This window comes from Oncorhynchus kisutch, linkage group LG1 (assembly GCF_002021735.2).
Source record: "Oncorhynchus kisutch isolate 150728-3 linkage group LG1, Okis_V2, whole genome shotgun sequence".
Taxonomy (NCBI): domain Eukaryota; kingdom Metazoa; phylum Chordata; class Actinopteri; order Salmoniformes; family Salmonidae; genus Oncorhynchus; species Oncorhynchus kisutch.
Window position 1 is genome coordinate 68,121,152 of NC_034174.2, and position 27,244 is coordinate 68,148,395.

Sequence of the window (27,244 nt, forward strand, 5' to 3'; positions counted from 1 at the left end):
CCAGTCTAGCGCCCAATATCTACAGATGACATTAATGCTGCCAAGAAACATGTCAGCGTGGCATCTCATTGTAAGCCCCTGTGACAGGCCTACACCGATGATGTGTGAAAGAGTATACAGGGTAAAGTTTCTCCAGGTGTGTGTGTTCTCTCCCTGCGCTGGTCTGAACCCGATCCACCACCACCCAAAATGTCCCTGGAGCCGCCAGGGCTACAAGCCACCAGTCAACACATATTTTCCTAACCTCTCACCATACATGTCTAAGTCTGGGGAGCATGGAAGAATTTGGATGGATGTCGGAAGTGTGGCTTGAACACTATCATAAAATCTCACATCTGCTCTGATGCTTTTATATGCCAACTGTGACACACACACACACACACACACTGTAGGAGATGGTGGTCATAGCAATGTAAATGCTGCACAGAGATGCCATGTGATTGTAAGTCAGTCCCTGAGAATATGAGTCGTCTCCTCTGCAGCAAGGCGAACCAACCTGAGGAATCTAACACTTAAAGTTCAATGCCAACCTCATGGACATTGACGCAATCACTCACTCACGGTCTGTGTCCAAAATAGCACCCTAATGCCTATATAGTGCACTACTTTTGACCAGAACCCCTTCATTTCAGAAGCAGCCAGAAACACCCTCTGTTCCCGGTGGTTATTGAGCTCAACACTAAACACACAACTCATCAGCCATACAACATATTCATAATACTAGACTAGACTACGATAGGACTTCACCACATAGCCAGGTAAGGGGAATATGAAAGAAACTGCATATGACTTTGTTATGGTAATTGGTTTTACACTCAGTGAGTATTCAGGGGCCTTGTCATTTCTTTGAAGATCATCATGTCGTTAGTTTTATTTTGCAGATCATTTTGCTCAAATAGATATAACCTAGCATTGAGCTTGAGATCTGGGAGAAGGTTCAATGTTAACCACCTGCGATTACGTAGAATGAGTAGCCATTGTAAAACCACTGGTATGCATTGTGTGTTGACGTTACTGTACAGTAAGTGTCACTTGGGGATAGGATTCTTTCTGCATGGCTTGAAGAGCTTGCAAAAACATACTTCCTTGCTCTATAGCTGTCATCGCTGTGGGTCCGTGAGAACCGCCCTCAACCACAGCCGCTGAACTAAACTAGCTCAAAGAAAATAAACAGCACATATAGATACACAAAAGCCCAGCTACACCGCCTCATCCGATAAACCTTGCACCTGTGGTTTATTTTCATTCATTTGTTGTTTAGTGGAGTTGCAGGGAGCAGAGCGTGGCTAGCTCTCTCAACCCAAGCTCAAGACTGTTTATGGAGTTTCCCAAGTGCCATAATCTCCTCGCAAAAACATCTGCCAGTCAGAAATACAGTTCCGACACGAACGCACACACGCACACGCACGAACGCACGCACACACACACACACACTTCATTCATCCCCATCTATTAACCTAGGAATCTGTCTTGTGTGTTTTCTATCTTCTCAGAGGTGAATCTGGTGCTGGCAAGACAGAAAACACTAAAAAGGTCATCCAGTACCTTGCACATGTGGCTTCCTCCCATAAAGGAAAAAAAGACCACAGCATTCCTGTAAGTGTAAGTTTCTGTCTTCTTTCTCTATATTCCCCCTGCCATGTTTATCTCCCTTCCACACCTCTAGATCTCCCCCTAAGCCCTGTTCTAAATGTCACAGTTACAGTATGTCTTTCTATTGAGGGGTAACTGATGAAAGAGGAGAGTTAACAACTTGTACGGTCCACAATGTCCCCCTAATACCAGGCCAGTCTGATCCACAAAGTCCCCTAATACCAGGCCAGTCTGATCCACAAAGTCCCCCAATACCAGGCCAGTCTGATCCACAAAGTCCCCTAATACCAGGCCAGTCTGATCCACAAAGTCCCCTAATACCAGGCCAGTCTGATCCACAAAGTCCCCTAATACCAGGCCAGTCTGATCCACAAAGTCCCCTAATACCAAGCCAGTCTGATCCACAAAGTCCCCTAATACCAAGCCAGTCTGATCCACAAAGTTCCCCTAATACCAGGCCAGTTTAATCCACAATGTCCCCCTAATACCTGGCGAGTCTAATTCACAATGTCCCCCTAATTCCAGGACAGTTTGATCCACAATGTCCCTCTAATATCAGGACAGTTTGATCCACAATGTCCCCCTAATACCAGGATAGTTTTATCCACAATGTCCCCCTAATACCAGGCCAGTCTAATTCACAATGTCCCCCTAATACCAAGCCAGTCTAATTCACAATGCCCCTCTAATACCAGGCCAGTCTGAGTCACAGTGTCCCCCTAATACCAGGCCAGTCTGAGCCACAAAGTTCCCCTAATACCAGGCCAGTTTAATCCACAATGTCCCCCTAATACCTGGCGAGTCTAATTCACAATGTCCCCCTAATTCCAGGACAGTTTGATCCACAATGTCCCTCTAATATCAGGACAGTTTGATCCACAATGTCCCCCTAATACCAGGATAGTTTTATCCACAATGTCCCCCTAATACCAGGCCAGTCTAATTCACAATGTCCCCCTAATACCAAGCCAGTCTAATTCACAATGCCCCTCTAATACCAGGCCAGTCTGAGTCACAGTGTCCCCCTAATACCAGGCCAGTCTGAGCCACAATGTCCCCCTAATACCAGGTCAGTTTAATCCACAATATCCCCCTAAATGCCAGGCCAGTTTGATCCACCTTGTCCCCCTAATACCAGGCCAGTTTAATACACAATGTCCCCCTAAATGCCAGGCCAGTTTGATCCACAATGTCCCCCTAATACCAGGCCAGTCTGATTCACAAAGTCCCCTAATACCAGGCCAGTCTGATCCACAATGTCCACCTAATACCATGCCAGTCTGATCCACAAAGTCCCCTAATACCGGGCCAGTCTGATCCACAATGTCCCCCTTATACCGGGCCAGTCTGATCCACAAAGTCCCCTAATACCAGGCCAGTTTAATTCACAATGTCCCCCTAATACCTGGCCAGTTTAATTCACAATGTCCCCCTAATTCCAGGACAGTCTAATTCACAATGTCCCTCTAATACCAGGACAGTTTGGTCCACAATGTCCCCCTAATACCAGGATAGTTTTATCCACAATGTCCCCCTAATACCAGGCCAGTCTAATTCACAATGCCCCCCTAATACCAGGCCAGTTTGATCCACAATGTCCCCATAATACCAGGCCAGTTTGATCCACAATGTCCCCCTAATACCAGGCCAGTCTGATCCACTGGTATTTAAAGTACAGTGGATTAATTCCAACCCTTGTTAATCCATATCAGATAGATCCATATGATAATGGGGGTATAATCATTAGAGAACAACAGTGTCTGACAGTGGACATGGGCTGTGTGATGAGGTCACGTAAGGGTCAGGTCCTTCTGTAGTTATGTGATGCTGGAACATTACCACGGCAGTCAAAAATAGGCTCATTAAGCAATAAGGCACGAGTGGGTGGGGTATATGGCCAATATATCACAGCTAAGGGCTGTTCTTAGGCACGACACAACGCGGAGCTATTATAAACTGGTTACCAACTTAATTAGAACAGTAAAAATACATGTTTTGTCATACCCGTGGTATACAGTGTGATATACCATGGCTTTCAGCCAATCAGCATTCAGGGCTCGACCCACCCAGTTTATACAAATGTACCAATTGATCAAATGTGCCAATATATAGATGTTTTTTTGCATAACATGCCTGTAAATGTGTTAAGAATCCATATAGATGAGCTCCTGTCCCATGATGTGTGTTGCCAAAGTGAACACATCCTACAGTAGCACCTATAGTGGGCTCTATAGATTGCGCAGGCGTGCACAACCCTCTAACATATTTGCGTTTGTTTATTTGCAACAAACAGCCAGAGTCGCCTAAACCAGTGAAACTACAGGCAAGTCTTTACACTTTCTTCTCAACACCTCGTTCATGTGCATGTTGCATCACCAACTTTCTTCTCCAAAACGGACCTACTGTTATGTAAAGCTAGTGGCAATTTAATATATTTATGTCTTGTGAAATGGTGCCATTGGTTATTTTCTTGCACACTGTGAAGAATGCAGAGTATGTGTAATGTTGACATCGGCGCAAGAATTAGACAAACAAAGTTTGGGTATTGACCCAGATTCTCTTTCTATCAGGCGGAAAATAATCACGTCGTAAGTAAACTTTAAATCTGGCATGAATATTTATGTGAATGCAGCTTTTCCATGTATACCTGTGGGCCAATGCACTGTACTGTACTGTAAAATGTGCTTGCAAATGTTGTTATTCCACACTAGATGAAACAGTCATATACATGGCTTTGTTGTGTTTGGTCACCACCAGTCAAAGTTTGGCCGTACTATGTGAGCTATTTTTGAACAATGCAGAGTAGAAGTTGAGCAGTAAGACGTTGAAATAGAGATGAAGGCATATATTCCTGAGTCTGAAGATGGAACTGACACACACACACGCGTTCTTCTATCCTCGTGGGGACCTAAAATGTATTTCCATTTAAAATGCTATTTTCCTTAACCCCTAAACTTAATGCCTAACCCTACCTATAATTGTAACCCTAACCCCTAAACGTAATGCCTAACCCTACCTATAATTGTAACCCTAACCCCTAAACTTAATGCCTAACCCTACCTATAATTGTAACCCTAACCCCTAAACGTAATGCCTAACCCTACCTATAATTGTACCCCTAAGCTTAAAGTAGCCTTTGTCCTCATGAGGACGTGGGATATGTCTCCACAAGGGAGAATTTTCCTCGTTTTACTATCCTTGTGAGGGACATTTGGACATTTCAGTTCCCCACGAGGATCAGAAGAACAAGACCAGAAACACACACGAGGTCAGTTAATGGACATTACTGAAAAGCAGACTGTCTGGCTGTGGTTGTCATTACAGTAGTTAGTTCAGTAGCTTAATATTATATATTAATACCACCAGCTGCTGTAGGTCTTGTTGATACTGTGAAGATCATGGAAACGGCACATGAGGGCAGATGATCACCTGAGGGCAGGTGTTCTGAATAAAGATGTGATGCTTACTATGGCACACTGCCCCCAGGGCTAATATGAGAAACATATGGATTTGCAACCGTCAGTGAGATAGCTTCTTGGAATAGAGCCTTTCAGAATAACATATTCATTCCCCTGCTTCCTGTTTTAGTGTACTACTGTAGATTTCACTTAAACCGTTTGCCTTTATGCATTATTTAGCCTACTCAGAATTGTCTTTGAGTACTACCTGTAATTGTCTTACTTGGTGTGTATGTACGGTATGCATATCCTGTATGTGTGTTTAGTATCCATGACCATTAACACTTCCTGTTTATTTCCATGGTAACATTTGACAATCTGCCCCTTGACTACAGAGTGGAGCCCTGTTCTATGTGAGTAGCATGTAGTCCGTCCCTCACCTCTCTCTCACCCACCGCACTCCACTCACTAGACTAGCTCAAAACACAATGGGCAGAATATCCTGTAAAGGTGCTGCTATTGTCTCTGTGTACTATTCTGTATGTCTGTCCCTTTTATGGTTGTCAATGGGGACCCAATAGCAGCTTTTGTTTCTGTCACCTTTGGGACTAAACTAGTTTAGTTTTAATCCACTCCATGCACTGTGTGGTGTCCCTGTTCTTACCTATAGTTGGCACTGCTTCTTTCACATATCTCAGATTCTGGAAAATAAACATGACTTCCTAGTTTAATACATACTAATAAACACGTTTCCCACTTCCTAACTGACATATATCCCATTTGAAACAATCATACACCACAAGTCATAAACAGTGCATTTGTAATATGTTCCACTGTTATACTGGCAGACATTGAGCAAGACTCCTGTCAGGACCTCGTCACAAACTTCTCTCCCGCGTCCAATTTGGCTCCCGGTGAGCCTGCTGGAGAGCTTTTCACTCGCGAGGTGCTGCCAAATAGCCATAGCAGGCTTTACTAAATAGTCAGTTGGCTTCCAGCTAACTGGAGCTGGATTAGGACTCTGGAGGAGAGCAGCTAGGGAGGGAGAGCCAAGGGGACCATAGCCCAGAGCTCAGCTCAACGGACTCCCCCAGGGAGAGAGGGCCATGACATGGTCCAAGACCTACAGCAGCCTCTCCTCTGCTTGGTCTACTCAGACCCAGCCACAGAGCACCCAGCTGAGACGATAATGGGGATTTGAATCTTCGTACTTTATTGAATTCACCACGGGGTGTTGACTGTGAATTTTGCCGTTTGTGTCTCAGTGGCAGTGATACTTAGATCACTAATGAATCGCCTTCGAACTGCTTCTTCCTGTCTTCGCAAGCCTTTCATCTGCTCCCTGCTTTGCCATGGGGGAGGAGTTTACACAGAAAGTTATTCTGACTTCCCCTGGAGGGTTGTGGGTTTGTTCCTGTTCCCAAAACCACAAACACAAGTCCAGTTGCCTGCTTCATTCGCACTCTCCCAACAGTCACTGAAGTGGTATTCTGCTTGTGAACTTGTGCTTTGTAACGTCTGTCCAGTAGTGACTGCTTGTGGACTTGGAGAGATTTGTAACGTCTGTCCAGCAGGGACTGCTTGTGGACTTGGAGAGATTTGTAACGTCTGTCCAGCAGTGACTGCTTGTGGACTTGGAGAGATTTGTAACGTCTGTCCAGCAGTGACTGCTTGTGGACTTGGAGAGATTTGTAACGTCTGTCCAGCAGTGACTGCTTGTGGACTTGGAGAGATTTGTAACGTCTGTCCAGCAGGGACTCTGCTTGTGGACTTGGAGAGATTTGTAACGTCTGTCCATTGACTCTAGTCTGTGGAGCAGATGTGAGCCCACATCCCCACCTGGCCTCTTCTTGAAGATTTAATAGGACGGTTTTGACTGTTCCTCTGGCCCCCCAGTCTCCACAAACTGGGCCAAAGCACTGCCCGGAGGCCCTAACACTGATAACAAGTGAGGTTGAACAGGCTACAAAGCTACAGAGGAAAGATTGAGAATAGAGAGGAGTTATTTCACAAAAGATTACATTCATTTCATAGTCGTGTCAATGTTAAGTGGTAAACGCTAGCATTGTCCGCAGTCACACTAACAACAACTATGTTATCAACAACTATGTGTCCCTGAGTTCTTCCAGGCCCCCTACAGTAGTTGACACTGGAGTGAATAGCCTCTTAACGTGGCTATGACGGTTTCCAGACACTGTTCATCAGAATAAGTGTAATGCATTCTATCAACAGTCATTTTATGGTCTTCTTGCTCACATAAACCGGATTATGTGGTACAATACATGTCCCGGAGGTCTTCCAGGCCTGTCAGTTGTTGGCACGGCTAGTGATTAGCCCCCTTACATGACAATGATGGTTTCTGGAATCTGTCAGAACAAGAGTAACACACTCTGGAACGCTGGAATGTGGGTCAGCTTGTAATGCTCCTAAAGTGGACCCCTGCTGGTGTTTTGTATTCACCCCTTTGTTCCTACCCTCTCCCCAGTCTGGTCCCAGTCTGTAGACTGAGTTTGGCAGAGATTGGCAGCTTGTGGACATTAAACAGGCTCCGTTATGTCCTCTGTTCTAGTTTGTTCTAAACCGTGTGGTGTTGTCAAGTTGTGCCATAAAGCACTGTTATAGAGACAGCGTGTGACAATGACTATAGGAGATGGTAAGACCACACTAACAGATCATGCTATAATTGACCGTCTGTGCAATCTGCCACTGGCAGGACGAGGATGGAACGGGCTTATTCAATTCATTCCTGCCTCATTTTCAGCAGCACGAAAACTCAATGAAAACAGCAGTCGGGCTCTCTGGCCCAGCTCTGGCAGCCAAAGATCACATTACGCGTCTCACGTCTGAACGCAAGGCTGATTTCCTAACCCCTAACTCATCCCACAGACATCCCTGGAAAAACGCCACCGTCTTGAGCAATCAAAATGTGTCTGGGTGAGCTTGACGTAATGGGAAAATCCCATTCCCATCTAGCCGCAGAAAGGAAAAGCTCAAAGTACGGGACATGTTATTTTTTTGGTGGGCCATCTTGGATTCCCCAGTCATGACCAAGCCTAGAATGAGGTTCTGGATGGGATCGTAATGGGCCACCTGTCTAAACATCTGCACAGGGTCCTCCTGTCCATTAGGGTATACTGTAGCAACAGGAGATGAAAACCAGTATTTCTTATTGGACACGTTTGGATACCACCTTTACATTTTGGAGAGTTTCGTTCCATTTCATACCTATTGAACATTCTATTCCGCCCTGGCAGTCAGCCAGATAGGATCTACGATAGGTGTGAGAAGTGAACAGAGCACCGTTCCCTCCCTCCTTCCCTTAACGGGATCTCTAATGATGACGGATTCTTCCTTATAGGATTGAGTGTGTCTCTGGCTTATGTCAGTGTGTTAAACTGGTCTGTTTCCCCAGTATCTGTCAGTGTGCTAAACAATTGAGTCCGTTTCCTCAGGATCTCTATCTCAATCACTAACTGGAGAGATATGGCCTTCCTCTCTGAGTCACCTCATTCGCCCCAACTCATCCAGCACCCACCCATCCGCCTGGCTCACAGCAGCGAGCTCCCCACACGTAATACACCACCACGCTGAAACACAGCTGTGTACTGTTCAATACATGAGACATCTGTGAATAGATTTATTGGTTTGTCTGTTGCACAAATATACTGGTACTTTTCATGATTGTACTGTGTACCTCGACATTGTAAACAGGGATTGATTGGATTAGGTTGTTTTGCAGGCTCGATGGTTAGACAATGGCTTCCATCATCAAGATGGCGCCGACAGACATTGGCAGCTCTGCTTCTAGCTCCTAAGCAACGTTGGAGCATTTCTTTTTGTTTGTTGTTATTTGACAAGCCTTTCGCCACACCCGCAGTTACATCTGCCAAATATGTGTATGCGACCAATAACATTTGATTTGATGACTTTGATGTTGGTCTCACAATAGAAAGAGGAGATGCAAGCCATGAGTCCAGATGGGTTTGAACATTCGCTTGTGGATGGGTTGAGCTTCAACTGAACCATATGCGGTGTGGAGAGAGTCATTGCAGTTCTGCTCTGTTGTGTTCCACCACTGAGCAACAAGGTTCTAATCCATTCCATTCCAAACCCAGAGGTTCTACACTGAGTGACCAGACTACAGGAAACGCGTGCCGTTAACGCACAGAACAGGCCCAATTTATTCTCATCTCTTTCTCCCTATCTCCTCTATCTCTTTAGTTTTAGTTGGACGTACTGTTGTAGGATATTGAGCAGAGAGACTGTAAAGTGGTTTCCTGAACATGTTCCATTGATCTGTCTTTTACAGTGTTACAATACCTGTCGTTTCCTGTCCAATACCTGTCAATTCTCTCTTTTCTACTAGTTTTTATGGTCATCAACATTACTGGGGAAACGGTGTCCGTCCGCCTACATATGTTTCATGATCAATAATCTGTGTGACACTATGTGATTGTTAGATTGACATTGATGAACATAAAATGGGTCATTGTGTGTATTGGGGGGAAAAAATTATCCTGGGCCAACATTTTTTTTGTGCTTGTTATTTGTAAAAGGTTTAGTTGGGGGAAGGGGGCATATGTGCTTGGACCCAGTGCTTGGCTGTAATATCGCTCCTCTTTTTCAGGGTGAATTGGAACGTCAACTCTTACAGGCCAACCCCATCCTCGAGTCCTTCGGCAATGCCAAGACAGTGAAGAATGACAACTCGTCACGATTCGTAAGTAAAGCATGTATACATATTTCCCCAAAATAATGCCATTCTCAAGACCGTATCGAGCTTATTTTGAAGTCTTCCCTACGTTTATAATGTATGTTCCTCTGTGGCTTACTAAAAGCCACTCATGCCATCTCACTCACTATCTCTTGCTCAAATAACTGGCACTTGAGACAGATTTAGCTGGCATGTGTGTTTGTTGGGAGTTTTCCAAAACTTCCTGGAATCTTTTGAGGATAAGGAAGAGAAATCAATAGAGAGGAATGTATTTTATTATCTTTGTATTATTACACAGGAACGTTCCAGGAGGACAAGAAACGTTTCTGCTATTCATTAATGGCTTTGATTCTGGATCCAGTTTAGATTAGAGAGGTTTGTTCTGTTTGTTCACAGTCAGATCACAGCCTCATGCACAGGGGTAGTCTAATCCAGACCCCAGGACAGTAGAGGCCAACAGGAATGTAGTCTAATCCAGACGCCAGGACAGTAGAGGCCAACAGGAATGTAGTCTAATCCAGACGCCAGGACAGTAGAGGCCAACAGGAATGTAGTCTAATCCAGACCCCAGGACAGAAGCCAACAGGAATGTAGTCTAATCCAGACCCCAGGACAGTAGAGGCCAACAGGAATGTATTCTAATCCAGACCCCAGGACAGTAGAGGCCAACAGGAATGTAGTCTAATCCAGACCCCAGGACAGTAGAGGCCAACAGGAATGTAGTCTAATCCAGACCCCAGGACAGTAGAGGCCAACAGGAATGTAGTCTAATCCAGACCCCAGGACTGTAGAGACCAACAGGAATGTAGTCTAATCCAGACCCCAGGACAGTAGAGGCCAACAGGAATGTAGTCTAATCCAGACCCCAGGACAGTAGAGGCCAACAGGAATGTAGTCTAATCCAGACCCCAGGACAGTAGAGGCCAACAGGAATGTAGTCTAATCCAGACCCCAGGACAGTAGAGGCCAACAGGAATGTAGTCTAATCCAGACCCCAGGACAGTAGAGGCCAACAGGAATGTAGTCTAATCCAGACCCCAGGACAGTAGAGGCCAACAGGAATGTAGTCTAATCCAGACCCCAGGACAGTAGAGGCCAACAGGAATGTAGTCTAATCCAGACCCCAGGACAGTAGAGGCCAACAGGAATGTAGTCTAATCCAGACCCCAGGACTGTAGAGACCAACAGGAATGTAGTCTAATCCAGACCCCAGGACAGTAGAGGCCAACAGGAATGTAGTCTAATCCAGACCCCAGGACAGTAGAGGCCAACAGGAATGTAGTCTAATCCAGACCCCAGGACAGTAGAGGCCAACAGGAATGTAGTCTAATCCAGACCCCAGGACAGTAGAGGCCAACAGGAATGTAGTCTAATCCAGACCCCAGGACAGTAGAGGCCAACAGGAATGTAGTCTAATCCAGACCCCAGGACAGTAGAGGCCAACAGGAATGTAGTCTAATCCAGACCCCAGGACAGTAGAGGCCAACAGGAATGTAGTCTAATCCAGACCCCAGGACAGTAGAGGCCAACAGGAATGTAGTCTAATCCAGACCCCAGGACAGTAGAGGCCAACAGGAATGTAGTCTAATCCAGACCCCAGGACAGTAGAGGCCAACAGGAATGTAGTCTAATCCAGACCCCAGGACAGTAGAGGCCAACAGGAATGTAGTCTAATCCAGACCCCAGGACAGTAGAGGCCAACAGGAATGTGGCCAAATGAGGATAAAATACAATGGCCTGGACTGGTCTCAGATCTGTGTATGTGCTTTAGCCAACTCATCTGACTACAGTAGTTGACTAAAGCACATACAGTTCTGGGACCAGACTAATCAAATGTAGCCTTATTGTGATGTGACTCAGAGGGAGAAAAGGGAAGGCCTTGCAGCACAGTGTGAGACCTGGTTGAGGGAGACGTGGATGCGGTGAAATGGTTTGTCTGCTTTTCTCACCCTCCGTTTCTCTCTCCCTGCAGGGAAAGTTCATCCGGATCAACTTTGATGTCACCGGATACATCGTCGGGGCCAACATCGAAACTTGTATCCTTCCAAACAGCTAGCTTAAATGTTCCATGCAAGCTATGATATTAATCATTTACATAAACGGACAGATTTTGATGGGTATTGTTGTATTATGCTAATTGAATCCAGCGGGGGCCACATAAATCTACTCTAGGGGGTTAATATCTTTCTTTACTGTATAAAGGCTGCCCTTCCTTGACTGCGATGGGACAGATCTACTGGAGAAATCGAGAGCTGTTCGCCAAGCCAAAGACGAGCGCACCTTCCACATCTTCTACCAGCTGCTGTGTGGGGCGGGAGAACATCTCAGGTGTAAGTAGTCTGATATGTACCATCAGCATAACTTCAACGACCCGGACCCATATGGCCTCTGTAAAGAATAGTCACCCTCTGACATGCAGAACATTGATTCTCTAGCCATTGGCCTGAGGTGTCTTGACGCCCACTAGCTGGTATCACAATAACATTGTGTGTCTTGACGCGGTGTCTTGACGCGACTCCGTGTCGCTCACTAGCTGGTATCACAATAACATCACCTGTCAGTGGGCTGACTGTCAAAAATGCATGTTTGCCTTTTGTCCTTTGTGACCTCGGAGCAGCTATCTCCACGTCATTTCCCTTTCCTCTGTGTAGCGGACCTGCTCCTGGAGGGCTTCAACAGCTACCGCTTCCTGTCCAACGGCAACGTTACCGTCCCTGGTCAGCAGGACAAAGACAACTTCCAGGAGACCATGGAGGCCATGCACATCATGAGCTTCTCCCACGACGAGATCCTGGGTACCACCCTCCTCACTCTCATCTGTCTGACTGTCAACTTTTTAAAGCCCTTTTTTACGTCAACACTTTACAGCTTTGCAGTAATTATTATAACTATTATTAGTCATTATTATAACTTTCCATGCTCATAACAGTTCCATGTATTCCAACAAACACAGAGCAGTGTGTGCCGTTCATGGTAAGTTTATGATAACGTCCTCTGTGCTTGCAGCCATGCTGAAGGTGGTCTCCTCCGTGCTTCAGTTTGGGAACATCGTCTTCAAGAAGGAGAGGAACTCAGACCAGGCCTCTATGCCTGAGAACACAGGTAGGTAGTTGGCAGTTGTCACATGTATTGATGTCAAGGAAGCTCCTCACATTCTCATGTTCAGACCTTATTGTCCTCTTCCTCATCTTCCTCCCAGACCTGTGCTAACCAGGCTGGGTCACACGTCAGAGCTGTAACGATTGAACCTTCCCATCTCTCCCTGGTCCTGTCACACACCTTCAAACAACATCATTATTCAGATTTACTCCCCTACTTTACTTCGAAGAAAGAACAAACGAAAAGGTTGCCTCAGTGTTACTGCTGCATTCCTGCTATTTAAAGAGGAGAGGGTAGCAAGTGCATGTCAATGCCGTGGCCCAGCCAGTTATTACCAAATGTGGAAAACAGATCTAGGACAGAAGCAGATGTTTTTAGCAGGCTCTGCGCTGGCAACTCTACCCCTGGAAATGATGCAGATGGTATCGTTCTTACCTCTCCAGAAGCTCCCGCTGTGACAAATATTTAAAAATCAAACATCTCCCCCAGATCCAAAAGACAAATATCATTAAAGCCGTTTTGACATGTCTTAAATCAAGTCTGTGTTGTTAACCCACGGGTGTTCTAAATAGCTGTGTGTTTAACTACCCCCTACCCTGAACTCTAGTCCAGACCTGGGTTCAAATACTATTCTAAGTTATTTCAAATACTTAAGCTGTGGTTGGTTGAGCTTGCATTTTGCAATGGAACCAATACAAAAGTCCCAAAAGTGCAAACCCCATTCACCTGACACTCCAGGCAGACTAGAGCCAATGCCCAAACTACTTGAAATATTTCAAATAGTATTTGGATCCAAGGTCTGCTCCAGGCATACCTTAGAGTTACTGGACTGGCAGGGGGAGGCAGTCAGTTCTTGCTTATTATTCTTTACCATTAACGGTCAAATGTGAGCAACTTCTGGCAGAAGGGGGAGAATGTAATTCTTAGCTACCGACCATGTGGCGCTGTGGCCTGCTGCCAGTGGTATGTCTTTTCTGGTGGTCTCAAGCGGTGGTGGAAAGTCCTATATGGTTTTTACTGTTTTCCAACTCACTGGTGTTTATGGGAATTGGAGGATTAATAGGGTTATCTGTCGGGTCTATATAAAAAAAATATATATATATAATCATATCCCAATAACATTTAACCTCAAATGTTGCTTCTTCTTTCCCTGCTACTGCTTTGAGTCTATGTAAGGGATATTTGAGTATTGTAAAGTTATTTGTGTTGCCTGTAATCACATCTTGAGAACGAACATTTAATGTTACTACTGTTTTCTCTTTTTTCACCCCTCCTCTATCTCCCTCCTCCTCCTCCTCTCCTCTACCAGCGGCCCAGAAGTTGTGCCACCTGTTGGGGCTGAACGTGATGGAGTTCACCCGGGCCATCCTGTCTCCAAGGATCAAGGTGGGACGAGACTACGTCCAGAAGGCCCAGACCAAAGAACAGGTAAGACACAAACGCTACACCACAGAAGCTCTCCTTGCTTCACTCATCACCCCTTTATGGACTCACTGTACTACTGACTCTGGATCAGGATAAGGTTAGTACTGTGGGGTGTGTTTCCCGTCCACCTCTGTGTTAGATTTAGAACAATAGAGGTCTAGCCGTGCGACCCCCAAGGCTGAGAATGGCAGACTCACTTGCCAAGTCTTACCAGAGAAAGACAATCTAATAAGGAATGCATATTTCTCTCTCTCTTTCTCCCCCTCTCCCCCACCCCTCTGTCTCGATTTCTCTCTCTAGGCTGACTTTGCAGTGGAGGCTCTGGCCAAGGCCACATACGAGCGTCTGTTCCGCTGGCTGGTCCACCGCATCAACAAGGCCCTGGACCGTACCAAACGCCAGGGGGCCTCCTTCATCGGCATCCTGGACATCGCTGGCTTTGAGATCTTCCAGGTACTTCATTGCGTAGGCCTCTACAGGTACTTGAATACATGGCAAATAAGGCCTTGACAAGGTCCCTCCATCTCTTCCAGATACAGAGAAAACAGCTAGAGAAGAGAGAGGGGACTTGGTTTGGTTTAGTTCATCCTGTCTATGGAACTGGTCATCTGATTGGTCTAAGGATGTTTTTTTGTGGGAAAATGATCTGATTGACATTTGTGGGAAACAGCTGATCATTTATCCTGTGGACCAATTGCACTTTGAACCCATTCCCTCCTCAGGGTCAATTATGGGAATCTCAGCACTTCTAAAAATGCCTCTTGGGTGTCATCCTCATTTAGTTTTATATCATTCACACCAAGGTCATTAGTTGGTTTATGACTTGATAGACGATAGTTATCATGCGAGGCTCGTTCAACAAGAGGCGAGTTCAGACGGTTCAGACATTGTTGACATGAACCTTGTCGACGATAGAACACTCGATTTCCCAAGATCACTAAATATTGTGCTGAAATCCCAACCTATCTGTTTCCCTTCTGGTTTGTGGCAGCTGTTTATTCCCCCACTAAAACTTTTGGCTGCAGTGTTGTAATGTTGAGCCAAAAGAACAGGAAAATAAATCACGATCCCTGGGATCAATTTAGTGAGAGCAAACAAAAATCAATCAGCTGCAGTTATTGTTTTGGCTTATTGGTTAAAAAGACAAAACCCTCATAGTTCAGAACGAAGACTGTAAAAAGCAGTAGGTTACCGGTGCCAGTTTGAGCTGAAGGAATCTCACCATCTTGGCTATGGAGAAGTGGTATTCATTGGTGTTTCATAAATGAAATAATGTAGTCTTGTTGATTTTACATATCTGAAACTCCTTACAAATCAATTTCCCCCTAGGGATGAATTAAGAAATGATCCATCTTACTGCTTTCTTCACATTTGAGACAAAGTTCCTTGAGTTTCTGAGTTCTGAAAAGATCAAATCAATTTGTATGCCTTTCTCCTGTAGCTGAACTCGTTTGAGCAGCTGTGCATCAACTACACCAACGAGAAGCTGCAGCAGCTGTTCAACCACACCATGTTCGTCCTGGAGCAGGAGGAGTACCAGAGGGAGGGCATCGAGTGGAGCTTCATCGACTTCGGCCTGGACCTGCAGCCCTGCATCGACCTCATCGAGAGGCCGGTCAGTATCCGTTTAGTGAGTGTGTGTGTGTCTTGTGGTGTTGTGCTGTTGTCGATACTTGGGTCATGTTCAATGAGCAGCTAACGTTTTGAAACAGAGTGAATCGGTAAGGAACAAAGTTAACTAAAACAATTAGTTTTCCGTTTTTCCCCGGTGTCCTATTGAACACGGCCCTGTTGTGTGCTGTCATCCTGCAGGCGAACCCTCCTGGTGTGCTGGCTCTGTTGGATGAGGAGTGCTGGTTCCCCAAGGCCACAGACAAGACCTTCATCGACAAGCTGGTCCAGGAGCAGGGCACCCACTCCAAGTTCCAGAAGCCCAGACAGCTAAAGGACAAGGCTGACTTCTGCATCATCCACTACGCTGGCAAGGTACGGACCGGTGAGATTACACATAGGTGGTGGAGGATAGTTTAAGGGATAGTTTCAAAAAAAAATTGTAACCCAAAGATTGGTGTAAAAATCCAGAAATCTATCGGGAGTAAACAAGATTAAACATGTACAATACACTGGGATGGATTATAGACAGATTATTTTCCTCTGAGGCAGTTTTTGGGGCTATTTTTATGTATCCACTTACAAATGACTTTGGATTACGTCATCTGCACTACTTGTAGACCACAGAGCCTTTGGCTTGTAGTATTCTTGGAGGAACACCAGGTCCTTTCAAGCTGCAGAACTTACTTCTAGACCTTCCAGATCTTCTGATTTCTCTGAGGTTTTCCCCTGTAGTGATCTTGGAGACACACCAGGTCCTTTTGGAAAGCCACTGTTATAATGTGTCCTGAGGCATTGTCTGTTCCATCACTAGCCCCTATCCTGTTCTCATCAACCTCTGGCTGCTGTATCGCTCTTGACGCTCTCTCCTCTGTGGTATTCAAATTCCGCAGGAGTATAGTCCTGGTTTTATGTATCAGATATGTGGGAGAAGGTTTGGCTAGTAGGTCTAGCGTCCAGTCAGTGTTGCGCAATTAGAGACCCGGGCCCCTTTCAGTGCAGGCAGTCCTGCGGTACACCGTAACCACATCTGTTCAATATTATGCAGACGTCGTCTTTAAACACACTTTCCTGGAATGATTTGGAGTCTTATGTCATCTCTAGTGAAATCAATTTGGAACCTCAGCAGTCATTTTGTTTGTACATCACCACTCTCCGACAGTTCAATTCAATGAACTTTATTCATCCCGGAAGGGCAATTATTGCTAATATCTCTCACGGCCTGGATGGTTCTGACCTTCTCCTCCCTCCCCAGGTGGACTACAAGGCAGATGAGTGGCTGATGAAGAACATGGACCCCCTGAATGACAACGTGGCCACGCTGCTCAACCAGTCCACTGACAAGTTTGTGGCCGAGCTCTGGAGAGACGGTAAGTTACGTCCCCGGTCCCTGTCCTGTCCACATGGTTAACAGAGAAGGAATGTGTTAGCACTGGCTTGATGATTAACAGTTATTATTACTTAGATTGGTTAATTCATCATAATTCAGGCCTATTTGTTTTCGGGATTTAGGGACAATGTTTGCTGCTTATTTAGCTAACATGATACTAATAGTAATCAGTCTGACATCAGCCTTCTAACCTCTGTTTGTGTTTTCACCTTTTTCTGTTTTCATTTTCTCTTCTGTCAGGTGTTTTTATCCCCCTGTCTCTCTGTATCGTAGAGATACAGAACAATGTCACTTGTCTTGATGAGCCTCCAGGTGAATGTAATGACTGTAGCTGTAGAAGGTTCCATGCTTAGCAGTGCAGCATGGTGTTGTCCATAGAGATGGATGACGTTTTATGTTATGACATACTGATGTAGATCCATGGCTTAGCAGTGCAGCATGGTGTTGTCCATAGAGATGTATGACGTTTTATGTTATGACATGCTGATGTAGATCCATGGCTTAGCAGTGCAGCATGGTGTTGTCCATAGAGATGGATGATGTTTTATGTTATGACATGCTGATGTAGATCCATGGCTTAGCAGTGCAGCATGGTGTTGTCCATAGAGATGGATGATGTTTTATGTTATGACATGCTGATGTAGATCCATGGCTTAGCAGTGCAGCATGGTGTTGTCCATAGAGATGTATGACGTTTTATGTTATGACATGCTGATGTAGATCCATGGCTTAGCAGCGCAGCATGGTGTTGTCCATAGAGATGTATGACGTTTTATGTTATGACATGCTGATGTAGATCCATGGCTTAGCAGTGCAGCATGGTGAAGCCTACCTCCATACACAGGCTCCCGTTGCTTCTAGGCTGCATGTCATTGTTGGTCGTCGCCTATGTCTCGGTACTAGTATAGTAGTCATTAGGCTAATGGATGGCAATACCTTTCAGTAATGCTCTTCTCCTGCTAGCATAAGATACTGCCTACTTAGACTGAATTGGTCTGAAAAGCCTTTATTATTGTTTTGTTCAATTCAAATTATGTAATGATTACACCATGAAGAAAATACAACAAACAATAATACAGGCTTTTCAGACCAATTTAGTCCACTTCCCGGAGAGTAGTTATGGTATAGGTACCTAATCATTTGGTCACGGGACCTATTTTGTATTAGAACCAATACTGAAGTGTCTGACTATTTACTACTTGAGAATACGGGAGACCTAATGTCTTATACAGACTGGTGTCACGCTTCATATATCACTGTTGTTGACAACACAGACAACCGGAATTATTCACAGATGTCTTCCTATTTCCACACAATCTGTCACGGTTCCCTGCCCCAATAGGGCATAAACCAAACATTCTCCTTATTGCTGCTGCTTATACACACATCACGTTCAGAAAATATTTTAATATCTTTTTGCTTTTCTAACCGTGAATGAGGCTCTCCTCCAGAACTTATAGGCAACCTTCTATCTCCATCCACGTTCCTCCTTTGTCCTTCCCCATGGACTACTTCTCTACAACCTACTATTCTAGTACTCAAGCATGACACTTTATCCATACACACGCACACACTCTACGGCCTCACGGCCATTGCGGCTGGGGCTTTCGTCCCACTTACGGATCCCGCAGGGGAACACCCCCACTAGAGACCGATCCTAAACGGAACTTACCTTACACTGTAGTGTCACCCACGGAACTTGCAGAGAACTAGCTCCACTCGGAACCTATTCTTACGGAACCTACCCGTAACCCTATATTTCTATGGATCTTGCAGAGGAACACCCCCACTTGGGACCTATCCATACGGAACCTACCCTCCCCCAATATTTTACGGCTGGTCGTAACACGATGGGACTACTGAATAAACTTAGGCTTTCTAGGTCCGTGTCCTATAATTCGTTCAGCCTATGACTCTCATCTCCCCCAAGATGTCAGAATGAGTGGTAACAGGTGTAGGAACTGTGCCTACCTTGTTTTTGGTGCCGGCTCCTGTTTCACTGATTCGGACTCTTTAGTTTGACTGTAAATCGTGGTGAATCCTGCCGACAACGCCAACTGTTAGGTTCTGAACTAGCAGAGTAAAAACTCACGGACAACTAGAAAAAGCTCAAGCCAAGTTTATTCACCCACTGGGTCATACAGCTGCAAAGACAAAGACATGTTTACACAAGCACATATATTTATACCCTCCTACTAGGAGGAGTCAACTTCTTGCACATCTAGACAGCCAATACACCTATGTTGCTAGTCAGTAACTTAATTGGTTCGTCTCACTGGTGTCGTCATGGCCTTGCCTGATGCTGGAACCTTCGTGGGCGTAGAAGTATGTGTGTGTGGGATAGGACTGTTCCTTCTCACTTCATCTGACCTGACCTCGGGCCTGAATTCCTTGCTCCTCCCTAACCCACGACTGACCTACATTATCAGTGACTGAAACCAGACCGTTGCCCTTTGCCTCCCTCCTTAGGAGCCATGAGATTGAACAATAACATGTTTGACAGAATGTCAACTTTCTGCACTCCCTCAGTCAGTAACTTTCCATAAACTTAGTTCCTATCCGCCCTCCATTGACCCCAACATATACATTCCTTGTACATGTACAGTAATCAAGAAGTTCTGGTAACATGAAGAAGTATATTTCAAGCTAGAATCCAACAGTGACAGAATCACACATTACTTCCCAGTTTTTTTTTGTCCCCTCGGCTATAGAAGGTTGTGGCATAGAGACAAACCAAAGATATCCCATATGCATCTGGTTCACATCTTTCCCCTGCATTTTACAACTTGTTTCTAGCACAAACATTGCGTTATTGATCACTTTATATATTCAGTTTTAAAATATATATATATATATATATAACAAGGGGCAGGCCTATGCCATTTTCTTTCACAAAATCCACACTACCCTTGCATACCACAATTCGCGCCCTGATTTTAAGTTCACACACCAAGCCCTCCACTGACACTGAGATATTTAAGGAGTGTAGTGGTGTCTGAAGGACTTAGCTGACAAAGTCTATGGAAGGTAGACTATAATTTGATCTGTCAAACAGGTAGGCCTACCTCTTATTTCTTGAATAGGAAGAAATCGTCTCCAACACAAAGCCCTCGTTGTTAGTAGCCTGAAGTCAAATTAAAATGAAGATCGTTTAAATGAATTAGGACTTGAACTAGCCTTCCAGCACCCATGCGCTGTCCATCTCCGCGGCTGCCACTTCATCGTAATGTAAGCTATGTAAATTACTTGAATATGGCTTATTGTGAGGTCAGTAACTCTGATAAATAGCTTCATTATGGGCAACGAAACATTGTTTTTTATTAAAATCAATTATAGCAGTAGCAAGCTTACCTCCGGTCCTCCTTCTCGTCTTCACGCTCTTCCTCTCAAACTGAACAGGACATCAGTAGGGCTAGTCCGCGCACACAAACATAGCATTTTTGGGACGAAAATGGTTAGGCTGAACAAAAGATTTTAAGCCTACATAAACAAGAGCAGGGCAGGCCAGCCTGTCAATTGCAGTGTGTAATTACAACCCTCCCTCGCTCTCTCTCACTCTCTCTACCGCACCTACTGTCTCGACCTCTGAATGCTCGGCTATGAAAAGCCAACTGACATTTACACCTGAGGTGCTGACCTGTTGCACCTTCTGTAACCACTATGATTATTATCTGACCCTGCTGGTCATCTATGAACATTTGAACATCTTGAAGAACAATCTGGCCTTAATGGCAATGTACTTATAATCTCCACCCGGCACAGCCAGAAGAGGACTGGCCTACTCCTCATAGCCTTTCTAGGGGATTTTCCTAGCCACCGTGCTTCTACATCGGCATTGCTTGCTGTTTAGAGTTTTAGGCTGGGTTTCTGTATAGGCACTTTGTGACATCTGCTGATGTAAAAAGGGCTTTATAAATCAATTTGATTGATTGGTTGAGAGTGTAGCCTGGTTGTACACCATCCCAGCAGCGCAAAAACATGAGAAGGAAGTACATTTTATGAGAAATATAATGTTGCTCTGTGCTTTTCCAAGCATACTCTTCATATAGCCTAGGCTTATAGCATATAGTATAGTCTATGGATCATTTTATTGAGACCACAGTAGTGGCACCTGATATTGCGCACCAAGCAGAGAATCAGGGAGGCGGGGCAGCATCGGGCACACATCCAGATATAATAAGCAACTAATTCTCAAACACTGAGCAATACACTTTTAGAAAAAAGGGTTCTCCGGCTGTCCGCGTAGAATACACCTTTTTGGTTCCAGGTAGAACTATTTTGGGTTCCTTGTAGAACCCTCTGTATAAAGGGTTCTAAATTGAACTCAAACGGGTTCTGCCTGGAACCAAAAAGGCTTCTTCAAAGGGTTCTCCTATGGGGACAGCCAAAGAACCCCTTTAGGTTCTAGATAGCAACTTTTTTCTATGAGTGTATGACATTTAATCTATTCCGAATGACATGACCCTCCCCTGGACCAAATAAAAACTACTGAACCCTCCCCCTGACTGAAATTGAAAAAGCATGACCCTCCCCCATTTTCCTCCGGGTAACAATAGTGTACATTTCGACCGCTTCCTTACAGTATGGTGGAAAGGTTAAGAGCACTGGTTATTCACTATTTCAAACCAAAGCCTATTCTCCTTTCTGGAATCTGTATTTTTATTAAGGGTTGTATTCTCTTTCCAAGGCATATATTTAAGCATAAAGGGAATTAAGGAATTGAGGCTTGACTGAGGAAAGATTAATGGCATTCATTTCCCCCTTTTATTTTTTCAAAGTAACAGAGAATTGGAACCACATGTAATATTTGGCATTTCTCTTGACCCGATTCTACAGTACTACAGACGTTGATACACAGCAGGTGTGACAGTGGTACAATATCTACAGACTGAATGCAAAACGTCTGGAACTTTGTAGGACATTCCTGGAGTTTTGTTTGCCTGAAAACATAGGAGCCAAATAACACAGTTGGAGGTTTGATTTTGATGAATTACCTGTATGGACTCTTGGATAAACAATGGTTAATTCATCAGCATGCCTCGTATCAAAACTGTTTTATGCAACGTGTTGTAAATATGACGCTTGTCAACACACCAGCCCAGCAATAATGACACACCAAAATAAAACGCAAGGCATGTTGTGAATCTGAAGTTATGGATATGATGTGGCCCTGTGTGACTTACTGTCAGATTATGCTAATATGATGCAAAAAGCCAATGTGTACGAAAGGTCCCAGGCTGTGAAATGTCAATGTCAATGGTGGTTATCCTAAAAGGGTGTCACTCTGAATGACTGCTGAAAGGAGTAGTGTGAGAACATACTGCTCAAGAAGACTAGCAACCATCCCTCCCCTCATCAGCTGTACCGAGCCTGAAGAACGTTTACGAATACAGACCCTGGAACCAAGCATGTATACTGTATAGCAGTGGTTCCCATCTCCAGTCCTCCAGTACCCCCAACAGCACACATCGTTGTCGTAGCCCCGGATAAAAATGCCTGATTCAAGTCATCAAGGGCTTGATGATTACTTGACGTGTTGAATCAGTTGTGCTTGTCCGGGGCTACAGTTTTAGGTGATCCTCTAGCCCTGTCCTTGCCCGTCCCCACCAATCCAGAGGCTGCCAGTCATACCTAGTGGTCCTCATCTATCCACACCCGCAGCTGACACACATTGTTGCTGGCTGCTGCTACTCCCGGCATCCTGTGTCTGTCTGTCTGTCTGTGATTTAGCTCCCAACACCTCCCAACAGCTCCCAACACCTCCCCCCCCCCCCCCCCCCCCCCCCCATTCTAACCCTTTTCCTTCCCTCTCTCGCCAGTGGACCGCATCGTGGGCTTGGACCAGGTGGCGGGCATGGCGGAGACGACGTTCGGAGCCACCTACAAGACCAAGAAGGGCATGTTCCGCACAGTGGGCCAGCTCTACAAGGAGTCCCTCACCAAGCTCATGGCCACCTTGAGGAACACCAACCCCAACTTTGTCCGCTGTATTATCCCCAACCACGAGAAGAAGGTGAGTAGTATATCCTGTCATACTTTACATGTCAGTCTAACTATACCAGGCCACCTGTTCTATACTATAGCCAACAGGGGTGAGACTTGAATTGATCTCTTAATTTCAGGGTTTTCTCTGAGTATATGTTGCTAGACCTTCTGTAGGTTAATGGGTAATAGTCTTTGCTTGTACACGTGTACCAGATTTGTGCATTATTTATTTATAACACTTCATCTCTCTCCCATGTCAGGCTGGTAAGCTGGAGCCCCACCTGGTTCTGGACCAGCTGAGGTGTAATGGAGTTCTGGAGGGGATCCGTATCTGCAGACAAGGCTTCCCCAACCGCATCGTCTTCCAGGAGTTCAGACAGAGGTAACCACGGAAACAGGACACATAACTATTGTGCTTGTGTTCTTTGTCTTCACTGTGAGCCAACTAGACTGCCCTCACTTACAGTGATCTCAGGGTATATGCCAGTGTGTTAACTCCTAATACTTCTCTATTTATCCCAGGTACGAGATCCTGACCCCTAATGCCATCCCCAAGGGCTTCATGGACGGGAAACAGGCCTGCGAAAGGATGGTAAAGGACTTCCAATGTTATCTATTAACTAACACAATGAGCTAACACAATAAGTTTTGAAACTTATGAAAATATGAGTTGTGTCATTGCACCACCCTGTTTAAAATGACACAATTAACAAACAAAAAAATATTGGATTTGCATGCTGACCTTTCTCATTTACTCGTATTCTCCTGTGTATTGTAACAGATCAGAGCGTTGGAACTGGACCCCAACCTGTTCCGTATCGGCCAGAGTAAGATCTTCTTCAGGACCGGAGTCCTGGCCCACCTGGAGGAGGAGAGAGACCTGAAGATCACTGACATCATCATCTACTTCCAGTCTGTCTGCCGCGGCTACCTGGCACGCAAGTGAGTCATTAGGGTTAATAATGGATTCAGAACTTAATTCATATTTATATAGCCAGACTTTCCAGACTTCCAGACTTCAAATCACTTTACATAGTAAGTACCATGACTCAGCAGTCTGTCCCCTATCACTCAGTCAAGTAGGTTTAAATGTCCACCTCATTACTGAGGCATGTTCATGCCCTTTGATTTCAATGCAACAAAAACGACGGCATAAGTACAGATAAGTGATGTTGCTAAAACGGTATTAAGTCAAAATGACACTGTGATTGATATGGTTTGGGATACAGCTGTGGCCAAGTTAAGTAGCCAAAGTAAAGCTGTATGTGATATCAGTCTCTTAATTATGCATCTCCTCAGGGCGTTTGCTAAGAAGCAGCAGCAGCTGAGTGCTCTGAAGGTCCTCCAGAGGAACTGTGCTGCCTACCTCAAGCTGCGCCACTGGCAGTGGTGGAGACTCTTCACCAAGGTGAGTGGGGGTTTTACTGATGGAGCGTGCCGTGAGACCACATCTACACCCTCTGTTAACAGGATGCATATGGCCATTTCTCTACACCTTATCCTATTCCCTTCTTCCTTTCCTCCCTCCCCTGACCTTGATGGGACCCTCCTCCTGTTTCCCTTCCAGGTGAAACCTCTGCTCCAGGTGACCCGGCAGGAGGAGGAGATGCAGGCCAAAGACGAGGAGCTGGTCAAGGTGAAGGAGAGACAGAGCAAGGTGGAGGGAGAGCTGGTGGATATGGAGAGGAAACACCAACAGGTGCGTTACTACCTGGAGCCCGTACCTGAACCCAATGCCATGGTTCCATACCTCAGTCTAGCTATTCTTCTGAAATATGCACTGCTGGAGAGAAAACAACATATGAACTTGCTCCAGCCGTTGTGAATGTTGTTGGCTTCCATAGTTCATGCTGTGTAGTAGATGTCCAGCCACTAGGTTTGAAGGTTGAGTAGTATACTCTTAGAAAAAAGGCTTCCAAAGGGGTTCTGCTGTTGTCCCCATAGGAGAAACATTTTGGGTTAGAACCCTCCACAGAGGGTTCTACATGGACTTCAAAAGGGCTTTTACCTGGAACTAAAAGGGGTTCTTCAAAGGTTTCTCCTATGGGGACAACCAAACCATCCCTTTTCGGTTCTAGATAGCACCTTTTTTATAGGCTTGAGGAGGTTTGACCTTTCAACATTCTAATCGAATAACATCTAGAAAAGAAGCGTAGGTAAACTTGGCTCTCTATCCTCTGTGTCCCCCACAGCTCCTAGAGGAGAAGAACATCCTTGCAGAGCAGTTGCAGGCGGAGACGGAGCTGTTTGCCGAGGCGGAGGAGATGAGGGCCCGCCTGGCCGCTAAGAAGCAGGAGCTGGAGGAGATCCTCCACGACCTGGAGTCCAGAGTGGAGGAGGAGGAGGAGAGGAACCAGAGCATGCAGAACGAGAAGAAGAAGATGCAGACCCACATCCAGGTCGGAGAGAGAGACGCATATATGCACATATGGATGCAGCATGGACACCTGCGCTCACACACACAAACACACACACCATCATTTCATGAGTTAATGTTGGTTTAGATGGAATTCATTCAAACTAAAACTATTGATAACTTCAGCATTGCAGTACATATCCTTGTGCTTAAGATACTGAGTGTCTCTGTTGGTTGAACGTATGTATGTCCATTGTCTATCCATAGGATCTAGAGGAGCAGTTAGATGAGGAGGAGGCAGCCAGGCAGAAGCTGCAGCTGGAGAAGGTGACGGCCGAGGCCAAGATCAAGAAGATGGAGGAGGACATTCTACTGCTGGAGGACCAGAACTCTAAGTTCCTCAAGGTCAGAGAAGAATGCACACTTAAGCCTGATTTACACCTTCTGCTTCCAAACCGTCCGCTAGGTCCTCTCGAACAAAGCGTAATATCGAATGTCCCCTCCCAACACTGAACGCTGAACCCTGTGTGAACAGTAGCGGGCATTTGATTGAAGCAGAAGGCATAAATGAGGTATTAGACCTGTATAGAACCCTAAAGGGTACAGGGAATAGTAGAGATTTTTAAGATCTTAATCTGATACAAATTATTTATTACAAGATGCCATGAAGGAGAAGCTAAAGAACCACATGAGGCTCTGGAGCCACATGTTGCAGACCCCTGTTGTAGAAAACTGTAGAGAGGTTTAACATCTCTCCTCCCCTCTCTCCACCCAACAGGAGAAGAAGCTGCTGGACGACCGTGTCGCCGAGATGACCTCCCAGCTGACGGAGGAGGAGGAGAAGGCCAAGAACCTGGGCAAGGTCAAGAACAAGCAGGAGGTGATGATGGTCGACCTGGAAGGTAAAGGCTTCACGTGGCTCTTCCTCAATTGGTCTCCTCGATTCCTTGCTCTCTTTCTTCCTCGCTCTCTTTCTCTAGCTTCATTGGAGGAGAAGGTCCAAGGTCCTTCCCATCAGGCATTCTTCTCCAAAGCGTTTTTATGTTGCAAGGAATCGAGGAAAGTTGTAGAACTTACTGTAACTCCCTCAACATGGTAGACGTTCAACTGCATATAATAACATTAAGATGAGACTACAGACTAGATAAGATGAAGACTTCTCTGGTAATGTGATTCTGCATATGCATAGGAATTCCATTTCAGTTCGGACACCACAATGACTTAATGGCTTACCAAGCTGAAGAATCTGGTTACTTCTGCTTAAGTGGAATGTTGGAGTGGATACTTTTGAGTGCTGGGCCTACATCTATTTTCATCGTTTGGTTGACCCCGCTGCCCTTCCACCTGTGTGTGTGTGTGTGTGTGTGTGTGTGTGTGTGTGTGTGTGTGTGTGTGTGTGTGTGTGTGTGTGTGTGTGTCATCAGAGCGCCTGAAGAAGGAGGAGAAGACTCGTCAGGAGCTGGAGAAGGCCAAGAGGAAGCTAGACGCTGAGACCACGGACCTCCAGGACCAGATAGCTGAGCTGCAGGCCCAGATAGAGGAGCTCAAGATCCAGCTGGCCAAGAAGGAGGAGGAGCTACAGGCTGCTCTGTCCAGGTGAGATACTCGTCTCCAGCCCCAAAATGGATTCTCAATAACAAAATAAGAAAATGTTTTGAAACGGTGAAATCGAA

General features: G+C 45.4%; 1 protein-coding gene across 6 annotated transcripts in view; it reads left to right on the forward strand.

Annotated features, from left to right (window-relative positions):
* Positions 1 to 27,244, forward strand: part of LOC109865030 (myosin-10) — an 84,624-nt gene that overhangs the window by 40,286 nt on the left and 17,094 nt on the right. The window contains exons 5-29 of one of the 6 annotated variants that reach the window (XM_031831252.1): positions 1,494 to 1,602; positions 3,887 to 3,916; positions 4,164 to 4,181; positions 5,387 to 5,404; positions 9,619 to 9,711; positions 11,678 to 11,741; positions 11,937 to 12,035; positions 12,357 to 12,500; positions 12,712 to 12,807; positions 14,114 to 14,232; positions 14,530 to 14,682; positions 15,671 to 15,844; positions 16,042 to 16,215; positions 17,096 to 17,210; positions 17,471 to 17,542; positions 23,050 to 23,243; positions 23,476 to 23,597; positions 23,738 to 23,807; positions 23,997 to 24,157; positions 24,515 to 24,623; positions 24,783 to 24,914; positions 25,408 to 25,614; positions 25,839 to 25,976; positions 26,350 to 26,473; positions 26,996 to 27,167. In XM_031831252.1, coding sequence (XP_031687112.1) covers positions 1,494 to 1,602; positions 3,887 to 3,916; positions 4,164 to 4,181; positions 5,387 to 5,404; positions 9,619 to 9,711; positions 11,678 to 11,741; positions 11,937 to 12,035; positions 12,357 to 12,500; positions 12,712 to 12,807; positions 14,114 to 14,232; positions 14,530 to 14,682; positions 15,671 to 15,844; positions 16,042 to 16,215; positions 17,096 to 17,210; positions 17,471 to 17,542; positions 23,050 to 23,243; positions 23,476 to 23,597; positions 23,738 to 23,807; positions 23,997 to 24,157; positions 24,515 to 24,623; positions 24,783 to 24,914; positions 25,408 to 25,614; positions 25,839 to 25,976; positions 26,350 to 26,473; positions 26,996 to 27,167 — 2,907 coding nt within the window. The remainder of the gene's footprint in view (positions 1 to 1,493; positions 1,603 to 3,886; positions 3,917 to 4,163; positions 4,182 to 5,386; positions 5,405 to 9,618; positions 9,712 to 11,677; positions 11,742 to 11,936; positions 12,036 to 12,356; positions 12,501 to 12,711; positions 12,808 to 14,113; positions 14,233 to 14,529; positions 14,683 to 15,670; positions 15,845 to 16,041; positions 16,216 to 17,095; positions 17,211 to 17,470; positions 17,543 to 23,049; positions 23,244 to 23,475; positions 23,598 to 23,737; positions 23,808 to 23,996; positions 24,158 to 24,514; positions 24,624 to 24,782; positions 24,915 to 25,407; positions 25,615 to 25,838; positions 25,977 to 26,349; positions 26,474 to 26,995; positions 27,168 to 27,244) is intronic. The other 5 variants (XM_031831259.1, XM_031831266.1, XM_031831271.1 and 2 more) reach the window with 5 other exon arrangements.